The following is a 19,581-nucleotide window of genomic DNA, read 5'->3' as shown; positions in this document are numbered from 1 at the left end:
GGGCAGGGGGCTGGACACGACGATCCTTCGTGGTCCCTTCCGACCCTACAATCTATGAATCTATAACGCCACTAAAGCAAGGCTTCCCGTGCTAGCTCGGGAACCAGACACCCTCGAACGTGGGGTATATTCCGATTCAAATCTCATTGCTACGCCAGGCCTGCCCACCTGAAGGCACCAGGTGACGCCCTGAGCCAGATGGGGCCCAACATCTGTTCTTGGAGCCTAGCTCTACTGCCTGCAAGTGCTTGGGCAGCCACAGACAATGCTCCCAGTGCGAAGCACGAGCTTTCAGACGCCTCCGAGACGGAGGGAAGAGGGGACGCAGCTTGCCTACGGAGCAGTGAGCGCCCACGTCCGGCAGGTGGCGGCGGATAGAAGAGAGTGGCCTGTTTGCTACTACAGCAGCTTGGAAATGAATTCAAATAAGCGTTCTGGAGAGCCACACGGCTACTGCTACAGCACATCAATTCTGCCGCTGCTTTATTTTCATCCACCTGAAAGCGTCAGGCTGCGGGAGACAACATCTTTCCTTACCGCATCCTGACACTCCTGGGGCGTAAATTCCAGGAGAGGCCTCAGCGGAGACAGCCTTGAGGAAGATGTGCTGCAGTCTAATTATGTCTTGCTACCGCTGAAATAAAATATATTATCGGGGCCTTGAAAACATTTCATAACGGCGAGGGCCGCGGACTGGAGAAGAGCAAGAAATCTGCCGGAGTCCTGGCTGCATCCTTGTCACATAAATCCTCCCGCTGTCCTTTCCATCATACCTCGCCTTCCCTCCAAGCCAAAGGGTTTGTTTGTGCAAAGCTTTTATAGGGTGCCGCACAATCCGGGCTGATCAGGGGTCAGCCTTTCGCTGAGTATTTGCTGTCATTGTTAATGATTTAAAGAAGCTGTGGCCCTGGGCTCATTTGACTGAGCATTTAAGGTTCAAGCAGGAATCCGTTATTTGTGTAGGGATCACAGAAAAGTAGGGCTGGAAGGGAGCTTGGGAGGCCAGCTATCCAGAGGACTCATAACCAATGATTGCAAACCGATGATTGCTTCATACCTCAGGGGCCGACTTGGTCACTAAACACTCCAGCTATTCGAGATCAAGATAATATCTGGTTTGGGAGTTCAGTTATTCCACATCTGGGATCCCGCTATGTTCTTTTGATGCTTTGGGTGCTGGTCGCCATCAGAGATGAGAGACTGGATTAGATGGACCTTGGTGTGGTCCAGGAGTTCCTCGGCCTAGCAGTAACCATCTACCCAAATATAAAGGAGTTGCGTCACCATTGCTGGCTATGCTGTGCACCATCCAAATGTTAGCAGATGCGTTAATCAGAGAAACAAAGCTGGGAGGGACCTCGGGAGATCGCATGTAGTCCAGGCCCCTGTTCAAGGCAGGGTCGTCCCTGTCTGAACCCTACCCTGCATTGTCCAGCCTGCCCATCAAGGCAATTATGCTTAGAACAAAATTCTCTCCGATGTGATTACGAGGACTTTTCTGCACACGTCTGGGGAGTGGGATGGCCTTTAAACATCTCCCAATCCAATTTATATTTTGTGGCTGTGCATTTATTGTACCATTCCCTTCTGCAGTGTCCATTGGACAGCACGGTTACTGCTTTTCTGGTATCCGATGTGTTACATTATTGAGTGTTTTGGTGTCCACCCTGCTACATGAAGTCCTCCGAGTATCGTGGTGGTGGTGTGCATTGGAGCCATTGTGTCCCCTGTGGTATAGGGTGCTGCACGAAGGAGGAAACGCAGACCGTCCCTGCCTCAAAAAGCTTACGGTCCATATAACTGATGTGCAAAAGCAATTCTCTCTTTCATGCAAGTTTACTTTCCCCTTCCCACTGCCAGAACTACCAGTCCAGCCATGCCACGTTACATTGCATTTTACGGCAGGACCTAAAAATAAGCTGCTCCTCCAAAAAATCCTGCCTGCCTTGTGCCCTTTTGTTGTTATGTTATACAGACTGCGGGTGTCATGGTCCTGCCCTCTTTGGGGATCATACTTTAGGGCAAATTCAAGGCTGTGTGAGTTGTTCTGATATCAGGTTGGTTTGGTGAATGATGGTCCTGATTCTGCATTAATGCCAGCGGAGGACCGGAGCCTGCTTGACACCACTGAGTCCATATAGAGAGAGGGTCTGCCCCCTTGGAGGACCTTGTTGAGATTGAATGACCCTTCTTCACTCCGTGGAGTCAGACCAGTGCATCTGGGTTCCCAGTTGGGCTGCAGGTATCCTCTGATAGCCAAGCTGGCCAGATAAGAAAGGCAGCATAGTCCAATGTCTGGCTGTTGCAGGGAGACCCGGGTTTTTGTTTCAACTCTGCTACCGCTTTGCCGTGGGGCTTTGGGCAAGCGGCTGCGTTTTCCCTTCCTACCCTCCACATGCCTTGTCAATGGAGACTGCCAGCTTCCAGGGCAGGGGCTGTTTTGCATTGTGCACCGCGTTTAGCACGACGGAGCCATGCTCTCGGCCTGTAAAGCAAGTGACAGCAGTGAGATCTTGTACTGACTCTTCCACATGCCTTGGAGCCGTGCTGCAGCTCAGCGGCTTCGCTGCGTGTGAGACACAGAGATGCTTTCCTGCAAGAAGAGCCTTTAGGAAAGCTGTGTTAATTAGCATGGAAGCAGTCAGCGTTTCCACAGCCAGACAGACTGCGCGGCCCCGCTCCCACCAAGGCCATTTCCAGCCCCGGTGCTGTCAGTGATGTGGTCGCATCCACTGCTTGCTAATTGAGAGGAGGGCAGTGTAATTACGATCCAATTTGATGCCGCCTTAGAAACGGTTGGCACACTGCTCTGCGGCTCGCTGAGCATCCTGGCGGGGAGCTGTGGAAAACCAGGGGATGCTGCAGCGCTGATGATCTGCGGAGATATTCGTGGGGCCTCTGAAGAAGAAAGAACGAGTACGTTCCCGTTTTCCAGGCAGCCGTGCCTCCGCAGAGCGGAGGCGTTTTATACTCGGCATCTGTTTGAACTGTTCAAAGGCCTCCGGCGGGGCATCGCCGGTGAGCGCACCATGAAGTCAGCCTGCTCCATCGAACCGGCTCCGAGGGCATGGAGAACATCTGTAGCGCCTTAGGCAATGCTGAGAGTAAGATCGCCAAATGTTTAGCAGGAATCCTTGTCTACAAGCGCCGAAACGTCTCGGCAGCACGACCTTCAGCCAGCCTGGGGCAGAGGAGCTGATTTGTTTTAATGCTTCCCCGCCCTGGAAGCCTTTCATCCCCGTGCACAAGGCAGTCAGGCTGTAAACCAGGAAAATCAGTCGTCGGAAGCATGTGCAAAGGGCTCACTTAGCAGAGGAGGGGCCCGACTGGTTTGAGACGTGTCTTGTCCTTCATTGCATTGAGAAACCACTATGGAAAGGCCATATTGGGATGTGGAAGCGGCCAAGGGACAGTTGGGCTGCTGGGTGTCCCCACGTAGCATCTTGTCATGTATGGACTTTGGCTCCATGTGACTTAGAAAAGCTTTTGAGCTGCCCTTGGAAATTGCCCAAAGCAAGTGCCCTCCAGGTGTGCAGCTTCCTGCAGCCCGTGAGCAAGCCAGGGTGGCCCACGCCATGCCTTGCAGAGGTGTGATTCGCGTGCACGTGTGGGATTTGCTTCCTCAGGTGCGACCTGCAAATTCACACGCACAGGTTTGAGAATGCGGGCCAGCACATTGCACCAAGGAGCTGGCCACGGGGTGTCTTCAGTCCCCTTGCGGGCGCCCACAAACCAGAAAAGCAGCACCCTTGCTCGCACAGAACTTGTGTCAGGAGCAGGTGGAGTTTGCTCCAGCCTCACGGCTCTTCTGGGACCTGCAGGGAATGTATTATTGGTCTTGATACAGCTACTATCGCAGGCACCTCCAGAGGGCACGGCCAGGTATTTGAAACAATCCAGCACCCGTGGGCCCAGATCCTGGAAGCACTGCTATACACAGGAGTAGGTGCATTCGTGAGAACAGAGCTCATTGCAATTAAGTCACTCCCAGGCAGAAACAATTGCAGCTCAGGCGCTAGAAATGGCAACGGCAGCTCCGAGCAGTGACAGCTGGTCTGAGGCTGCAGTGTCGATGCCGTATCGCCTTCAAAACAGACAACGAAGCAGGCTGCACTGCCTTCGCCGGTTTATGAATACGTGACAAATCAGTCTCTTGTTTCTACCCTGGGTGCAAAATCCCTACTCCCCTATTTCAGTGATGCCTTTAAATGTGGGGGGGATATGTTCCTTCGGGTCATCACCTCTGCTAGCGAAGTTGAATTTGATAGAGTACATGTCTGTGTGTAAGACGAAGGTGAATTATGTGGCTTTCTAGGCGGTGTTAGAGGGTTTTAGACATAGGCCTTGCTCCCGTGTGTCATGTTTTGGTCATTTGGAGGCTGGGTCACTCTCTCCCTGGGAGAATGGCAATGTGGTGGGATACCTCATGTGACTGGAGCACTTTCATGGGTAGGTATAACTTGGACAGGCAGGGAGAAAAATGGGATTTGGTGTGGGAGACGTACACTTGCTCTGACGTGGTGTGATGCCGGGGTAGGCCTGTTGGAAGTCTCCAGGTCAAGGTCAAAGGGTAGAGCTGCAAGGGTGGCACGGCCGTGGAGCTCTTTGGTTTTGAACGGGGATGGCAATGGGAGGATTGCCTCAACCCACTGCATGGAGCAGGGCAGGGGATGTTCCTTGTTATGTGCTGCAGGCCAGGAAGTCCACAGTCAGCCCTAATGGATTTGAGTGGGATCCCTTAGCCCAACTTCCATAAAAATCCTGCCCTTCATACAAAAACCCAACTACTGGCAATATCCTGGAGATTTGCACCCCTGTATCTGAAGGCAAAATCAGATCCATTGGCTACCACAGGGTGACTTAGGTTGTCCTGAATACCCGAGCATTTGCATTTCCCGATCTCTGCGTGTTTTAGACAGCAGCTGCTCAGGCTAATATTACTGACAGCTCCTGGCAATGAGAGTTGGTCTGCAGGGGTCTCAGCTAGGCCTTGTATTTGTTTCTCCAAACCCCGCTGGAGCTTCGAGAGCCGGTCTCAGGTCCCGGCGCCCATGCACGCCAGCACATTCAGGGAGGAAGGCATGTAACTTTAGCCGGCACTTGTTGGGTGCCTGGCTCAGCAGACTGCACACGTGGCGTCAGAGGGAGGGGGACGCTCTGCTTCCCTGCAGGGAGTGTGAGAATGGAAATTGGGGCTTTGAACGACTGAAGGCGGGGCTGGTCTGCCCAGGAAAGTTGTGTAAAGTCCTCTCCATGCCAAAGTCCCCCCAAGGCAGGGCTGGGCTCTTCAAAGAGGTCCTTTAAAAGCACTGGTTGGGTGGCTGTACATAGCTCCTGAATGCTGAGGATACTTGAGCCATCGGTTTAAACAGCTCCCCTCCACAGCCAGCCATCCCTCGCTTTTCTGTCGGACGAAGCTGCTTTTTTGCACAGCCCGGCCGCTCCCAAGGGAGTGCCTCGAGAGGGCGGGGATGACTTCCAGCAAGAAGAGGTGCCCCTCCATGGGAAGGAAAGGAGCTGCGATTGCTGGTGTCTGTGCTGTCGCAGCGGTCGCTGCCTGCGTCGCGCTAGCTGTGTGTCTGACCATCGGCACGGAGCCGCGCTCAGGTACAGAGGCAAACCGGAGCGGAGATCCCAGGCGGTGGCAGAGATGCACGGCTGTCTGCATGAGACAGACGGTGGACTGAAGTCAGCTATGCCAAAGAGGCACAGCACAACCAACTCGTGGGCAGGGGGCGTACGGGTGTGGAAGTGCGTATTGGCGGGGCAGGTGGAGGAGGAAGCAAAGATGCTGCAGCATGAGGTTTGGGGGTGGGCGTTCGTGGCTCTCCTGGTTTGTGCAGCTCTCCCATCATCTCTGGAGGAACAGGCTCGGTGTCTAGCAGCAGCTAGCGTTTGCAATCCCAGCTCCCCCAGAAGCCCAGTTTCAGTGACAACGAACAGCCCCCCGAGGGACTGTAAATACGCATTTCTCAGGGCTGGATACTGGCCCTTCCATAGTGCATTCAGGTGGACTCAGTAGACAAGTCATTAGCTTGAAGGAAAGATCATTTGGCTTGTTTCCTTTGAGTTCATGAGGGTTTGGGACTAAGGTCATTTGTTAGGATCCAGAGAGCAAGGTGATTTTTAAGCGTGTATTTTTTTTACAGGGCTTATTTGTGGCTGCAGGTTGGGGGCTGAGAGTCTGCACTGGGGTTCGGAAAGGCACCCCGGTGCCTGTCTGAGGGGGCTGCTGGGCTCTCTGTCTGCTCAGGGTGCTTGATCCCTGGCCTCCAAGCACACACAGCCCATGGAACCATGGCTTCGGGCCCCCGGGGTGGGAAACTTGGCAGCAGGGGGAGTGGTGGCCATTAATAGTCACCATCCCCCACCGTATTCCCAAACCCCAAGCCGATCGTGGCCAGGTCACACCCCCTGTGCTGCATCTGGATCGGGGCCAGACCACTCTCCTTTCCCCCTGCGGGGCCAGGTTAGGGCCAAGCCATGCCCCCTTTTGCCCCCATGGGGTTAGGTTACACCTGGGCTACCCCATACCTCTTCCATGTGGCCAAATGGTGCCACCACACTGGTCCCCGTACCAGATCGGGACCACCAGTGGGATCCCACCGCCCATCTGGCCCACTGGGGAAAAAGGATGAGCAGCGCTGCTCTAACCGACTGGCGGCACCAGCCCCTGGCACGCTAGTCCCGGCAGAGCGTCTTTCCTCCTGCGCAGGAAGCTGCAGGATCTGATCCCAAATGCTAAGCACGGTGATTCCTGGGACGGCTCCTTCCCACCCACGGGTGAAGCTGGTAGTCTGTTCATCACACCCATCTGCCAAAAGCTGTCTCGTTAACAGATGTTAACCTCTTCGGCTCTGCAGGAGTTGAAACAAGTGCATCCCATAATACTAGTGAGCGTCTTCTATCAGGACATAAATCTTTGGGCGCAGTCAGGCGGTTATAACATTATCTCCCTTTGTGTCCCTAGCTCACCCCTCATAAAAGTCCAGACTTTGGTTGTTGTAGTTTGAGGAAGAAAGCCGCTGCTTCTGAAAGCATGTGCAACTCTGATTTAGTTCATCTAGAAGGTGCAAATCGACCCTGCCTTCTGCTTGGCTGAGTATGACATTGATTTCCCAAAGTTATTTATAAGGCTTCTTCCTCCTTTTTGCAGACCCAGCGCCCAAGCCAGCCTTCAGCACAGCTGGAGACCTGTTGGAGTATCTGCTACAGCTGGGGAGCATTCCCCGAAAGGATGGGCTGCATGTCACCTGGTACCACGCTGCAAACAGAAAGAGCGAGATGGAAGATGCCTTAAAGAGTAATGGATTTCTCTTCCCATCCCCAATCGTCTCCAGAGCTAGGAAAGCGAGCCTAGCCAGGGCAGCCAGTCCTCAGGTCCCAAGCTGACCCCTGCACGAGGCAGCAAGGACTGTTTTCCTCTTTTCCTCCACGAGCAGCACTGCATTCAGCTACCAGGGAGTTTTCCCCTTTCTAAAGCATTAAATAGCCGCCACAGGCAAGATGGCAGGCATTGTGTGTCTGAGGTACAACACGTGCTCGGCCCTTATATACCTAATGATGTGATATTGGTAAGCCATGGGGTCAAGTCCTAGTTTGATTGAAGTCGGTGAGCAGACCCCTTTGTGTCAATGGGGCCGTGCTTCCAGCCCGCGGGTTTGCTAGTTCTTGGAGCACAATATGGGCAACTCAGGCAGCCCCGGAGCATATTGGATTTTGGAGTGATCACACGGGATTAGTGGCCACTCAGCATTTGCAAAGCTGCTTCATTTATACATTCATCTGACTGGGGAGAGGTTTCCACCCTACGAGACACTTCTGAGTGGATTATCCCAGATATAAGATAAGACAAAACAGCCTGACAGTGGGTTTCTTAGTAGTAAAAAGTCTAATACTTAAGGAGGAGAAGAGGTCAGTTAAAGTTTAATGTTCAGATGAATATATCATTCTCTACACTTAATCAAGCAGCAGCAATCTCTAATGATAAGTAGAAAGGGATAGTTCACATCACAGTGATAAAAAGGAGGGATTGCTCAGAGTTTCATGAGATAAGACTGTTCTATAAAAATTGAACGTTTTGTGCCATGTTCAGTTTGAAACGGTTCTGTCTTGAGGCGATAATGTGCACGCGGACAGGACCGAAAGCTCCATGGCGGTGCAAAAAAAATCAGCTTTTGATGGCCTTGTGCGAAGCCACACAGATCACCCGTTTTATCTCTCAGATCAGATCTGTCACAGGGAGCGTTTGGAGCCCTTCCAGAAGGAGAACAGTGAACTTTGCCGTCCTGTGTCCATCACCCGGGAGGAGTCAGGGAGTGCTTATCGCTTGGAAGTGGGGCTCAGAGTAACAAGCCCCTTTGGGAACGGGTGTAAACACCAAGTCGAGAAGAACCACCTTTCTGGTGCCTTCGGTCCCGTTCCAAAAATGACTTCCCATGACCTTGCTGGGTTTTGGATCAGGCCTTTCCTGATCACCCAGACATGCTCATCCGTTGTACTGACCGTCAGTGAGGCTGCTGCTTGTTAACGTAGAGGCAGGGGTGGTAACACTGTTTGCTGCCTTGGAGGGGACCTGAATATTATATATGGGCATTGTTTCTACTTGGCCTAGAGGAGGCTGGAGTCATCACGTAAGTATGCAAGGCTTGGTCTGTGCCACCACGTTTTGCTAGCATACCTATATCAGCCAGAGGTTGTGGTCGCCCTCCCCTGCTGACAAAACCTGCTGTCACTGGGGGAGGCGGTGTAGCAAGTACAGCACTCCTCTCTAAGTCCTATCAGCTTTAGCATAAGCACGCACCTGCTGAAAGATAAGCACAGTGCGGGATCCTGCCTAGGGTGCTCAGCACTTTGCAAGAGTGAAATGCCTCCTGAAATGCCCCCGAGGCATAGGGGCTGTGATTTATACACCAAGTCTCTCCCTCTCATCATGCCGCACCCAGACAAGGCCTCATCCTGTGCTTCATCGCCTGTACAGGTGAGGTCATGGTGCTGGAAGCGGATATCAACATAGAAGGAAACATGACCCCTAATGAGACAACCAAGCCCATCATGGCACATCCTCCTGCCATCTACAGTGATAACTCTTTCCAAGAGTGGCTGGATGCCGTCCTGAACTCCTCACGCAAAGGTAAGGGAAGGTGCGCTTTTCAGTCAGCTGGTGCAAACCCTTGCCCTTAGTGGTTTATGGAAGCAAAGGATGCCTAAATGCTCTGTTCATGACCCTGTCGGACATTGCCAGCCCTCAACCCCCTGCTTTACTTGTGGCAGGTTAGGGCACTTTTGGTGACTTTGGGCCTTGCAGTTACGTGACAGAATTGTGTAGTTTTAGAAAGAGGTTAGACAAGGATGTAGTGTGGCATGGTTTAGATAGGGATGATCCTGTCTAAAGGATAGATAGGACTGACATATGGAAACTGGTAGATGTGGTGTACCTTGATTTTAGCAAGGCTTTTGATATGGTCTCCCACCATGTTATCACAGGCAAGCTAAGGAAGTACGGGCTGGATGCATGGACTGTAAGGTGGATAGAGAACTGGCTGGAGCATCGGGCTCAGGCAGTAGTAGTCAATGGCTTAATGTCTAGTTGACAGCTGGTATCCAGTGGAGTGCCCCAGGGGTTGGTCCTGGGGCCAGTTTTGTTCAATGTCTTCAGCAATGACCGGGAGGATGAGATGGAGCGCACCCTCAGCAAGTTTGCAGATGACACCAAGTTGCGGGGCTGGGGGGAGTAGATACACTGGAGGGTAGGGCTAGGATTCAGTGAGACCTAGACAAATTGGAGGATTGGGCCAAAAGGAATCTCATGAGGTTCAACAAGGACACGTGCAAAGTCCTGCATTTAGGACAGCGATCCCATGCACCGGGGCAGGCTGGGGGCTGGCTGGCTGGGCAGCAGCTCTGCAGGAAAGGACCTGGGGGTGACAGTGGACAGTAAGATGGCTATGAGCCAGCGGTGTGCCCTTGTTGCCAAAAAGGCTAACAGCATCCTGGGCTGCATGAGTAGGTGCATTGCCAGTAGGTAAAGGGAAGTGATCCTTCCCCTCTATTCAGCACTGCTGAGGCCACATCTGGAGTCCTGTGTTCAGTTTTGGGCCCCCCACTACAGAAAGGATGTGGACAAATTGAAGAAAGTCCAGTGGAGGGTGACAAAAATGGTGAGGGGGCTGGGGGACAGGACTTGTGAGGAGAGGCTGAAGGAACTGGGCTTATATAGTCTAGAGGAGAGGAGACAAAGGGGATTTAACAGCAGCCTTCAACTACCTGAAGGGAGGCTCAAAAGAGGACAGAGCTGGCCTGTTCTCAGTGGGGGCAGATGACAGAACAAGGAGCAATGGGCTCAATTTGCAGCAAGGGAAGTTTAGGTTGGTTATTGGGAAGAATTTTCTCACTAGGAGGGTAGCAAAACGCTGGGACAGGTTACCCAGAGAGGTGGTGGACTCTCCATCCTTGGAGGTTTTTTAAGACCCGGATAGACAAAGCCTTGGCTGGGATGATCTAGTTGGGGTTGGTTCTGCTTTGAGCAGGGGTTTGGGCTAGATGTGACTTCCTGAGGTCCCCTTCCAACCCTCATTTTCTATGAGTCTATGATCCCGTCTCAGAGGTGACCTCCCGAGCTTCCTTCCAGCCCTACTTTGCTATGATGATATGATTACATAATGAAGAAGCACTTGGGGTGGCCAGCGGCAGGGCAGCGATAAACACAGGGCCCCTCTCTAAAGGTGCTGGGAGTGGATCAGCCGCTCGTGTCAAGTGGCACCAGGACTGCAAAGACCACCACTCTCTCTGGCAGGGATCAAGCTGGATTTCAAAAGCATCAAAGCCGTTGGCCCCGCTCTGGAGATTTTACTAAAGAAATCTCAGGAGGTGGACATCAACCGCCCCGTGTGGCTGAACGCGGATATTCTGGAGGGCCCCAACGTGCTCGTCAACGTATCACTTAATGCCAGCACGTGAGTAAGCCCAGCTCTCCTGACCACTTGCTTTGTGCTTCTCAAGCCCCAGAGAATCTGAACCATCACCCCCCAGTCACCCCAGTCAAGCACACGCCAATCAACCCCATGCCAGTCAGCCACTGCTAAGGGAGAGGGGTCGCTCAGGAGCAGGCATCATCTCTTGCTGTCACTGTTACCTCTGCCAGTTCCTGATTAAAGCAGGGGTTAAGCTTGCAATGGTTTTGCTAGGCTGGTATAACTACAGGAAGAGGCAGAGGTAGCAGTCATAGCCTACAGGTACCGCTCAGGTGCGCACAGGCCGGTCCCCAGCCGCACAGCTATTCAGTATTCCCTGCCCTTATCTCCCAGAACGACACAATAGACACGGGACAAAATACTCGATTACAACCTGGCGTTAAAGCCTTTACAACAGCCACCGGGACACCAGAGATGGGCATTCAGCTGATATACAAGGCGATAAGAGAGCTCTCCAGAACACCACGCTGGAAAACATCACCCCTTAGCATTGCCGGTCACCCAGGACCAGCTCCACAGAAATACCGAGGGGCCTGCTTACCCCTGAGCTTTCATGCTACTAGCTGCAGTAGGTGCTGTATTTTCTTGCATCAAATGCAATCCTTGTTTGCCCCCAGAAGCCAGCGGTTGGCATTTGGAGTGCTCATTGCATGCCAGGAAATACAGTAAGAGCAGTTTCCGCCGCTCACCAGGCAAAAACTACAGTAAAGTCTGCACGATGCACAGAGCAGGGGCAGCTCCTTCGCTACTGCTACTCAGTCACTTACTACAAGGAGAAAAAGCTTTTTTCCCCCCTTCATTCTGCCTTTCCAAAATAAGCCAGGTATTATATTCAGCAGCGCGTTGTACGTGCAAAAATACAGGGGTGGGGAGAACAAGCCCAAAGAATTTCTAAACGTCCCTTCTCCCCCTGGGCGCCTTTGTAGGGACATGAGTTTAATCAACCCTACTGTCTGTATAGCAATGCACAACACTAGTAACAAACCCAGGTTGGCAACATGAACCTTTTGGACAGAAAAAAGAATTTTTAAACTCAAAGGAGCCTGCTTTCCCATGACCCGAGGTCCCTATTGATTTCGAATGCCCCTTACACACCAGTGAGTGTATTATGTGGCTGACGGGAGTTTTGAGGCCATACTTAAATCCACAGCATGGCCAGGAATTGCAGCATTCATTTTGGAAATGTGTTATCCCCCCCGCCGCAGTTTACCTTTCCTTCCCTTAGGAGAAACAAACAGTGCCAGAGGGGGAGTTAAAGCAGACGCGGCAGAGAGGACAGTTAGACTCAGCTCTGGATGCTCTTCCCTCTTCCCGAGACAAACATCCTTAGGTTCAATGAGGCTCAAGTCAACAGAGTCCTAAGTTAATCACACTAAAACCCTACAGCATTTCCAGGAACGATCTCCTTTCTATACAGCAGTTAAAGCAATTTGCTGTGTTTTAAGAGGCATTTGCAGTTTTCTGTATAGCATCACAGTTTAATGAATAACTCTGGAAGCCCTGTCCCAGCCTGCCGGCCAAGCTGGAGGTATGCCAGCCTCCTCGCGCTATGCGGGATACACAGGTTTTTCCAGGTTGCCACATCATGTGCTGCATGGCTGAAAGTGCAGGGCACCGAGTGGGAGGGTAGGTTTCTTTTATAAGTATTGTCCCTATTTATACCATTTTAAACATCCGTCTTTTTTACACTGAACTCAGGCCTTAGACAGACCACGTCCCCCACCATTGCTGCAGCCTGCTGTGAATCCAAACAGGCCGGCTCTGGGCCGCAGTAGACCTATCGAAGGGTTAGCTCAGAGCCGAGGGAGAACCACGAGAGAGCGGTGGGTGCAGATCAGTGGCACAGCTCATCCTCACCTGTCCTCTCGGGGGAGAAAAGGCAAACTCGCTTTTGTGTGCCAGTAGCAGCGCCTGTGTGCATGTGCGTTTATACATCAAGATCCCCATCTAGTGGCATCTGTTACACAGTTCAAAGATTTGTGGGTTTAACAACGTGGTTTTGCTTGGCCGGTGGCTTCCTGGAGTCGCTTCTTAGCAGTAAACCCTGCCTTAAATGTGGTTCCTCTAGGTTCCTCTCGCTCATCCAGGAGAAGTACCCGAACTGCACTCTGTCTCCAGGGTGGACGACCCTCTATTCACCGCTATTCCCAAAGCAAACCTACACCAGGGCAATGATTCAAAAGATGCACGACCTCATCGGGGAGCTGCCCCAGAAAGTCACCTTCCCTGTCCGGGCCATCATGGTAAGACTGGCCTGGCCTCATTTCAGCTGGCTGTTGAACCAGTCAGAGAGGTAAGCAGTCCGCAGCACCAGCTTGTCTTCAATTTGTCAAGGGGTTTAACTTGGCAGCTAGAGAACAGTAATGGTCGGCAGAGCCTTATCTACACTCCAGCTCAAGCAGGTGGGGCCTCTAAGCATGCATTATACCCACATTGCAGGAATCTTGCTGTAGTTGGACACTTGAGCATGAACAAACCTGGCAGTGTGACTAGTTAAAAGAGAACTGCCTAGTGCCCTGGGCAATATTGGCTTTCCAGATCCCCGAAGCTGCCAAACACTTAAGCCCCAGGGTGCTTTTCCCTTTGAAAGACCACAAACAAATTGTGGCTAAGTAGCCAGCTGCACCTCCAAGTCACATAGAGGCAGCCCAGGAGCCTGCAGGAAGCCCCGCCAACCCAGCTGCATGTTTTCTCCATAGGTACAGCCTGACCCTGTGGCAGGGGAAGACGGACCCAGTGACAGTGGAGGACCTCCTCTTCATCCGGGATAACAGCCGTGCTGAGCAGATCTACTATGACATTTATGATCCCGTCTTGTCGCAGTTCAAGGAAATGGCCTGTATGTTTGGATGATGGTATTGCCCAGCAGCCCCGTGTCGGCTTGGGAGCCTAGGGAGGAAACACATCACGTTTCACCACCTTGGTGCTGCCGTTCAAATTGGTATGGCAGCACAAAGGCTAAATAAACAGACACCCATGCCCCTTGTCACGCCACAAATAGTGGCCTTGACTTGGAGAGTATTGATTTGGGCTGGGATTTAGCCGCAGATGTCTGTTTACTTTACAGTGGGAGAGTGCAGGCTCCCCGTGCTCTCCATCCGCCCTCAAGCACGTGCTCTGGGGGTTTGAATGGCCCGAGCCTGCACGCCCTAGGAGTTCCCATACAGGATCCGGCCCCTAAAGCCCCCAGATCCTTATCTGGCTTTCCTTGGAGACCCTGGGGACACGTCTCAAGAAGTGGAGAAAGCTAGGCACTGCCAGAGCTTGACCTGCATAGGGACTCCCAGGGTGCACAGGACCTGGCCCCTTGGACAACACATCGCCCAATGTCCCACAAGACCAACGAGAGGGACAACAGGCAATGTGTGTTTCCCGGGACATGTCCTAGCACAGCTGATCTGCCTCATTTGGCAATATCTGTTTCTAAACCTAGTGCGCTAATGGCTTTGCATGCATGCACAGCTTGCATAGGGTGCAGACACAGAATACTTACACTAGTAGCTGGAGGAGGCGAGTGAGCAGCAATCCCAAGGCAGCTGCCTGCAATAGGCAGTGTTACAGGCTAGGCAGGAGAGGAGTGAGGAACAGCCTGTTTGCTTGAGCTGACTAGAGCTACAGGCACACACTCCCACCACCCACGTAACCCACACTCCTGATTTCCAAGGGGTAACTGTACCTCACGGGGGAGTGCTTTAGGGCAGTGTAGGGCTGTACATCGTGTCCCCTCCCCAGTAACACTGATAGAAAGGCAGACTGCATTGCTATGAACCTGCACCCTAAATAAATAGAGCTAAGGCTGGGAGTGGGGGCAGTGGGGCACTGAGCGATTAGACGACTTGCTCGAGGTCACCCAACAGGTCAGTGGCAGAGCTGAGAACAGAGCTGCGGTCTCCTGTGCCCTTCGTACAAACCCACACCGCCTCCCGGCTCTGCTCCAGTCTCATGGGTGGGGAGGGCTACGCCACTGCCTATGCAGACAGTTCACTGGAGCCCACTCCTCTGTGCCTTGACACCTGTGGTATATGCACAGGGGGGCAATACAGGGAGTTGTCCCTTGTCCTAAAGCAGATATATAACCAGAAATTGTGCCGGAGCCCTCTCAGCTCAACGCCAGGTTTAAATCAGCAGAGTGACTAGGAAGGACACAGTCCTTGCCTGTCGAAATCAATAAGCAGAGGGTGACAGGCTATGACACCTCCCTCTCATGGATCCAAAGGGGAGAAAAGGCTTCCTAGACCAGCCAGTCTCCCTACCCGCCAAGGCAGGCTTTTCCTCTCATACCCAGAGATCATCGCATCCTGTGCTTAGCTACCTCTGCTCAGCTACTGTTGAGGGAGGTCTGACCTGGAAATTGGGGGCGGAAACTATTGCCGAGAAATGCATTGCTCTGCCATCTGGGCTGACGAGTGACACGGGGATAAAGGAGCGCTCATGCTCTCTGTGCTGCTCTGACATGAAAAAGGTTCCCCCTCCCCATGCCCGGGGGGTTGTGTAGGAACATAGGACTTGCAGAGACCTCTCGAGTCTGAGTTCAGACCCCTGTGATCACAGGCAACTGTGTCTCGGTCTCATTCACAATCTGATCACGGTGCATTTTAAAACGACTTAGATTATTTGGGAGCAGTCAGGTTTGCCAAGTCTGGTCTGCCTTGATTTTGCCAGGGCCTTTTTTTTGGGGGGGGAGGGGGGGGGGATCTTGTAACCTCTCACACTTTAATTGGAGAAGCAGTGGTGTCCAGTGCTCCCTAGATGCTTAGGGAAAAGGATCTGTGTGTGTAAGATGAGACGTAAGCAGGTGGTAAAAAAAGCATCAGGTCCTCCCAGAGTTTTAAGCGGTAGTTTAAAAATCTTGTCATTGAATTGCTCCGAACATTGTCCCTTGTGATGTCTGGTTCATTAGATCACTGGTTGCCTTCCAGCATAGACAAGGCCTAAATTTCAGAAGTAATAAAAGTCAAGTAGCAGAACTTACAGCAACACCCCATCGCACCACAAACAAGCAGAGAGGCATCGCTCTCCCCCATCTTTCGCCAGTCAGTGACAGCAGCAGCAGTTAACATGCACTTAGGAAGCGCTGAGCCCAAGTTGTGCTCGCAGCCATGTATGCATGACAGCTGGGACTGGCAGCATTGGATGCTGAGCTTTTAATTTACAGCTGATCAGCTGTAAAGTGCTTTCACTCTTCATCTGCCCATGATCCCAGGTTCAGTTTAAACGGTAACAAGTGCTGCTTGATCGGGACACAGTTAGCTAAATTGCTGGCTACAGAGGCCACATTCAGTCTGTGAGCAGGGGTCCTGGCTATTTAATCCTATGTGCAGTTCTAGGTCGTTCCCTCCCCTGAGCAGGGTCACAGCACATTTAACAACTCACAGACCCGGCTGTGTTACAGGCCTAACTTACCACCTCCGGTAAAGCAGCAGTGATGGTAACTCACAGATTGGTGTTGGCTTCTTCCTACAGGCAGAGCCTGAGAGACAAAAGCACAAGTAATGCACTGCAAGGGACTGATGGTGTCTGCTTGTTTTCCTCTCAACCTCACAGTGAAGTCGACCAGGAAGAGAGCCTACTACCCTGGGGGTGACTTACTCGAGTATTTTCACCCATCAAACGGGGATGGCCTTTCCATAGAGTGGTATGCGATGGAGCACAATGAAAGCAAGACATCGACATCGTCCATGCTTACAGGTGACTGTCACACATTTCCTCCCGTAGCCATCTAAAAAAAAAAAAAATCTAGGCAGCATGAGTTTATAAGAGGGAGAATAATTGGCACGTCCCAAGTGTTGCAGTGCACTGTGGCGGGGAGGCTAGGATCGCAGCAGATGTTCAAATGGGCTGGTTACAGACAGAGTCGTGGAAAAGGCAAGGAAATGAGAAGTTAGGAACAGGACGGAGGAGGGATCTGTGAGATGCTGAGTTGCGAGCTCCACACCAGTAACGTCAATAGATAAACCAGTGGCATTGGGGGCGGAAGGGTGGGATATAAATGGGCTTAGTGGGATGAATTACCACAAAATAAGATCTATAGGCCGACTACTGGGAGAACCTGGCCCAGCAGTAACAACTGTAGAATAGTCTGTGCAAGTTGCAGGAAGCCCTAATGGTGCATGATTCAAACCCGAGCCGTTTCAAGCAGTTGAGGATCCATCATGAGCAACAATCCTAGGTTAGAAATGGGATTCAGATGGCCCAGTGATCCTGGGCTAAGGGCCAATAGTCTAGAGGAGGTATAGCAGCAACTAGGCCTCCAGCAGCAAGGCACTGCTCTACCAGCCAGGACTGCAGGACATCGCACGGACTAAGGGAAGCTGAGGTGTGTAAGAAGAGTGACAGCTCTTGCCTCCTCCAGTGCATCCACAGGTAGTTTTAACCCCACAGCTGAATCAGTGCGTTCGGTTAAAACTGTCAAGACAATAAGACATGCCATCGTTTATAGCCCAGTGGGAATTAGCTGTCAAATTAATTTTACCCAAACCCAGATACAATGGAGACATTACATGACTCAAATTCTCAGTCCTAAATTACACCTACCGGTAAGTTTGCTGCATCCAAGGGGCCACTTCTGCTCAAGTTCGTAAAGAGAAATCTCTCCTTTGGTTTCTTTTCTAGACAGGAGCGGCATGATCGTACTGGACGTCGCTGTACAAGACGGCATCAGTGGAAATCTCATCCCAGTTGCATCAACAGGCACCCCCTTGGAACAGTGTCTAGAGACAATATACAGGAGCCAAAACCCGTGGGGCATATTCCTGAATGTAACAGAGCCAGATGCACTTCACCCCACGCTGGAGCTCCTTAGTACGGTCTATGCCAAGAATCTCTTATGGAGCCCCGTATGGGTGAGCCTGGCTGTGTCCTACAGGAGCTTCGACACGCCAGGCTACATGCACGGGGAAGACTTCCTGCGTGCCATCAACACCATTTTCCCTCATGTCACCATAGCCCCTCGCTGGCCCAGGGAAGTGCTGACTGATGGCTACACTGACCTACTGATAGAAGATATGCTCACACTCTGTAAGGGGCTCTGGCAACACGTGTCATTTCAGCTGGAGGCAGTACTACTCAGTAAGTCCTGGCTACCTACTGCAAAGCTCCTGGAGGCATCGCCCAGCTACACCGTCACAGTGCAACACAGCTCTTCAGAGGGTAGCGACTGGGATGGCTTTCCAGGACTTCAGTCTATCAGTACTCAAGCGCAGAAAAGGGTCTATTATACCAAGGCAATACAGAAATGCTTTCATGGCAGATGTCTAACAACTTAGAATTTCCCTGAAAGTTTGGCAAGTGATTTGGTAAGGTTTTTCCCAAGCTCCATTGTTGGTCAAATATCTGTTGAGGTTGGATCCACACCATTTTTGTAACAATGTAACTTGCCTTTATGTTGGCATTAAAACAAAAAGAGTGGACAAACAGCATGTAGCCTTCCACAAGCATAACTTGTGAACACTCAGGATAGATTTATCCTGGGGAAAAATAACAGCAAAACTATAATGGTGTTCATCGCACCACGTGTGCCCATAATGAGCCTGGGGTAGCACTTTGTTCAGTGGAACCAGGCTAGGACCTACTCCAGTGCCACACAGTGGCACCACCTAGGGCAGCTTGCTGCACCAGAGTAACCGGCCATCTGTCAGCTCTAGATCCCACTGTAAGTCCCAGCTGTGCACAAAACCTTGCACTGGTGTTAATATGTTGTGCGTCTGTGCCCTAAGGAAATGCTGCGGATGAAAGGCAATGAATTGGAATGATTTTTCACATAGAATTTCATTTTATTTTGCTTGAAAAAGGACCTCCAAACAGGACCCCCAAATCTGCTTCCATCTGGCCTCCCCATGAGGAGGTTTAAAGCCCCGTCATCCAGGGGTGGGTCTACATCTCTCTGACTGCCTAACACGCTGCCCTAACCACCAGACCCAGGTCAGACTTTATGCAACCCCATCTTCAGCTGTCCCCTTGAAGTGGGTGCTCTGGGAAGCCAAGACAGGGAGATACCGGGGGGGGGAAGAGGGGAGAAAGAGAGCGAGCTCTGTGGTGCGGCTCAGGGAGCTGGCTGTTGCAGAGGTGGGGGGAAGCCCTGGGTTCGAGCTTGGGCCCTTGCTTCCAACGGAGCAGAAACTTGCACAATGGGCTCTGTCCATTTTGTTCAAGGACTATTACAAAGAAGGTGGGAGGGCGACAGAAGGGAGTGGATAATGCCTACCCTCCAGTCATCATTAACTAGGATGTAGGTGCAAACCCCTTCTTGAGGCAGGGACCTAGAACCACTGTGCAGCTGATCTAAAGCAGGTAAGGACGCCCCTGCTCCCCAGTGTGCAGGGCAGGTCTATTTTACCACAGGGCACACGTGCTAACACTGCAGTGACGTGGCTGAGTACGTGCCCTTTAAGCACAAAACGTGAACAAGGGTCCTGCCTACCACTGCCTTCCTCCCTCTTAGTGGATTGCACGCTCTTTGGGGCAGGGCAAAGACCAGCTCTTTGGAGACTGAATCTCTGCACAGTAGATCGACTGGAACACACATCAGTCTATTTTAAACACTATATGAAAATAGTGGAAGCAGCCAAGGACATCTAGGGCCTCTATTACTAAATTAATACTAATTATC

The 19,581-nt window shown here is 51.8% G+C and overlaps 1 protein-coding gene and 1 long non-coding RNA gene across 3 annotated transcripts; one reads left to right on the top strand and one right to left on the bottom strand.

The window, feature by feature from the left end:
- The first annotated feature begins 5,084 nt into the window (after positions 1 to 5,084).
- FAM151A (family with sequence similarity 151 member A) lies at positions 5,085 to 18,593 on the top strand. 2 transcript variants are annotated; one of them, XM_006025818.2, is made up of 8 exons: positions 5,085 to 5,607; positions 7,157 to 7,303; positions 8,981 to 9,133; positions 10,796 to 10,955; positions 13,042 to 13,266; positions 13,673 to 13,812; positions 16,518 to 16,661; positions 17,586 to 18,593. In XM_006025818.2, exons 1-8 carry the CDS (start codon positions 5,472 to 5,474, stop codon positions 18,236 to 18,238), a joined length of 1,758 nt encoding a protein of 585 aa, XP_006025880.1. In that variant the 5' UTR covers positions 5,085 to 5,471; the 3' UTR covers positions 18,239 to 18,593. The 2 variants fall into 2 exon arrangements, with proteins under 2 accessions (XP_006025880.1, XP_006025881.1); XM_006025819.2 differs by lacking the exons at positions 5,085 to 5,607; positions 7,157 to 7,303 and adding an exon at positions 8,361 to 8,633.
- LOC112550629 lies at positions 13,747 to 17,632 on the bottom strand. Its single transcript, XR_003094555.1, has 3 exons — positions 17,508 to 17,632; positions 15,684 to 16,692; positions 13,747 to 13,862 (listed from the first exon to the last, which is right to left on the bottom strand). It is a non-coding gene; the product is annotated as an uncharacterized LOC112550629 (long non-coding RNA).
- Positions 18,594 to 19,581: the final 988 nt, after the last annotated feature.

This window comes from Alligator sinensis, unplaced genomic scaffold (assembly GCF_000455745.1).
Source record: "Alligator sinensis unplaced genomic scaffold, ASM45574v1 scaffold172_1, whole genome shotgun sequence".
NCBI classification, from domain to species: domain Eukaryota; kingdom Metazoa; phylum Chordata; order Crocodylia; family Alligatoridae; genus Alligator; species Alligator sinensis.
Note: the sequence above shows the minus strand (reverse complement) of the source record. Positions and strands in the feature narration are given on the sequence as shown.

Bases quoted from the DNA above. Each gene is read 5' to 3' on its own strand.
- FAM151A (XM_006025818.2), top strand. From the start codon at position 5,472: ATGACTTCCAGCAAGAAGAGGTGCCCCTCCATGGGAAGGAAAGGAGCT. The intron at 7,304-8,980 runs GTAATGGATTTC...TCGCCTGTACAG, and splicing joins GATGGAAGATGCCTTAAAGA to GTGAGGTCATGGTGCTGGAA. The intron at 13,813-16,517 runs GTATGTTTGGAT...TCAACCTCACAG, and splicing joins GCAGTTCAAGGAAATGGCCT to TGAAGTCGACCAGGAAGAGA.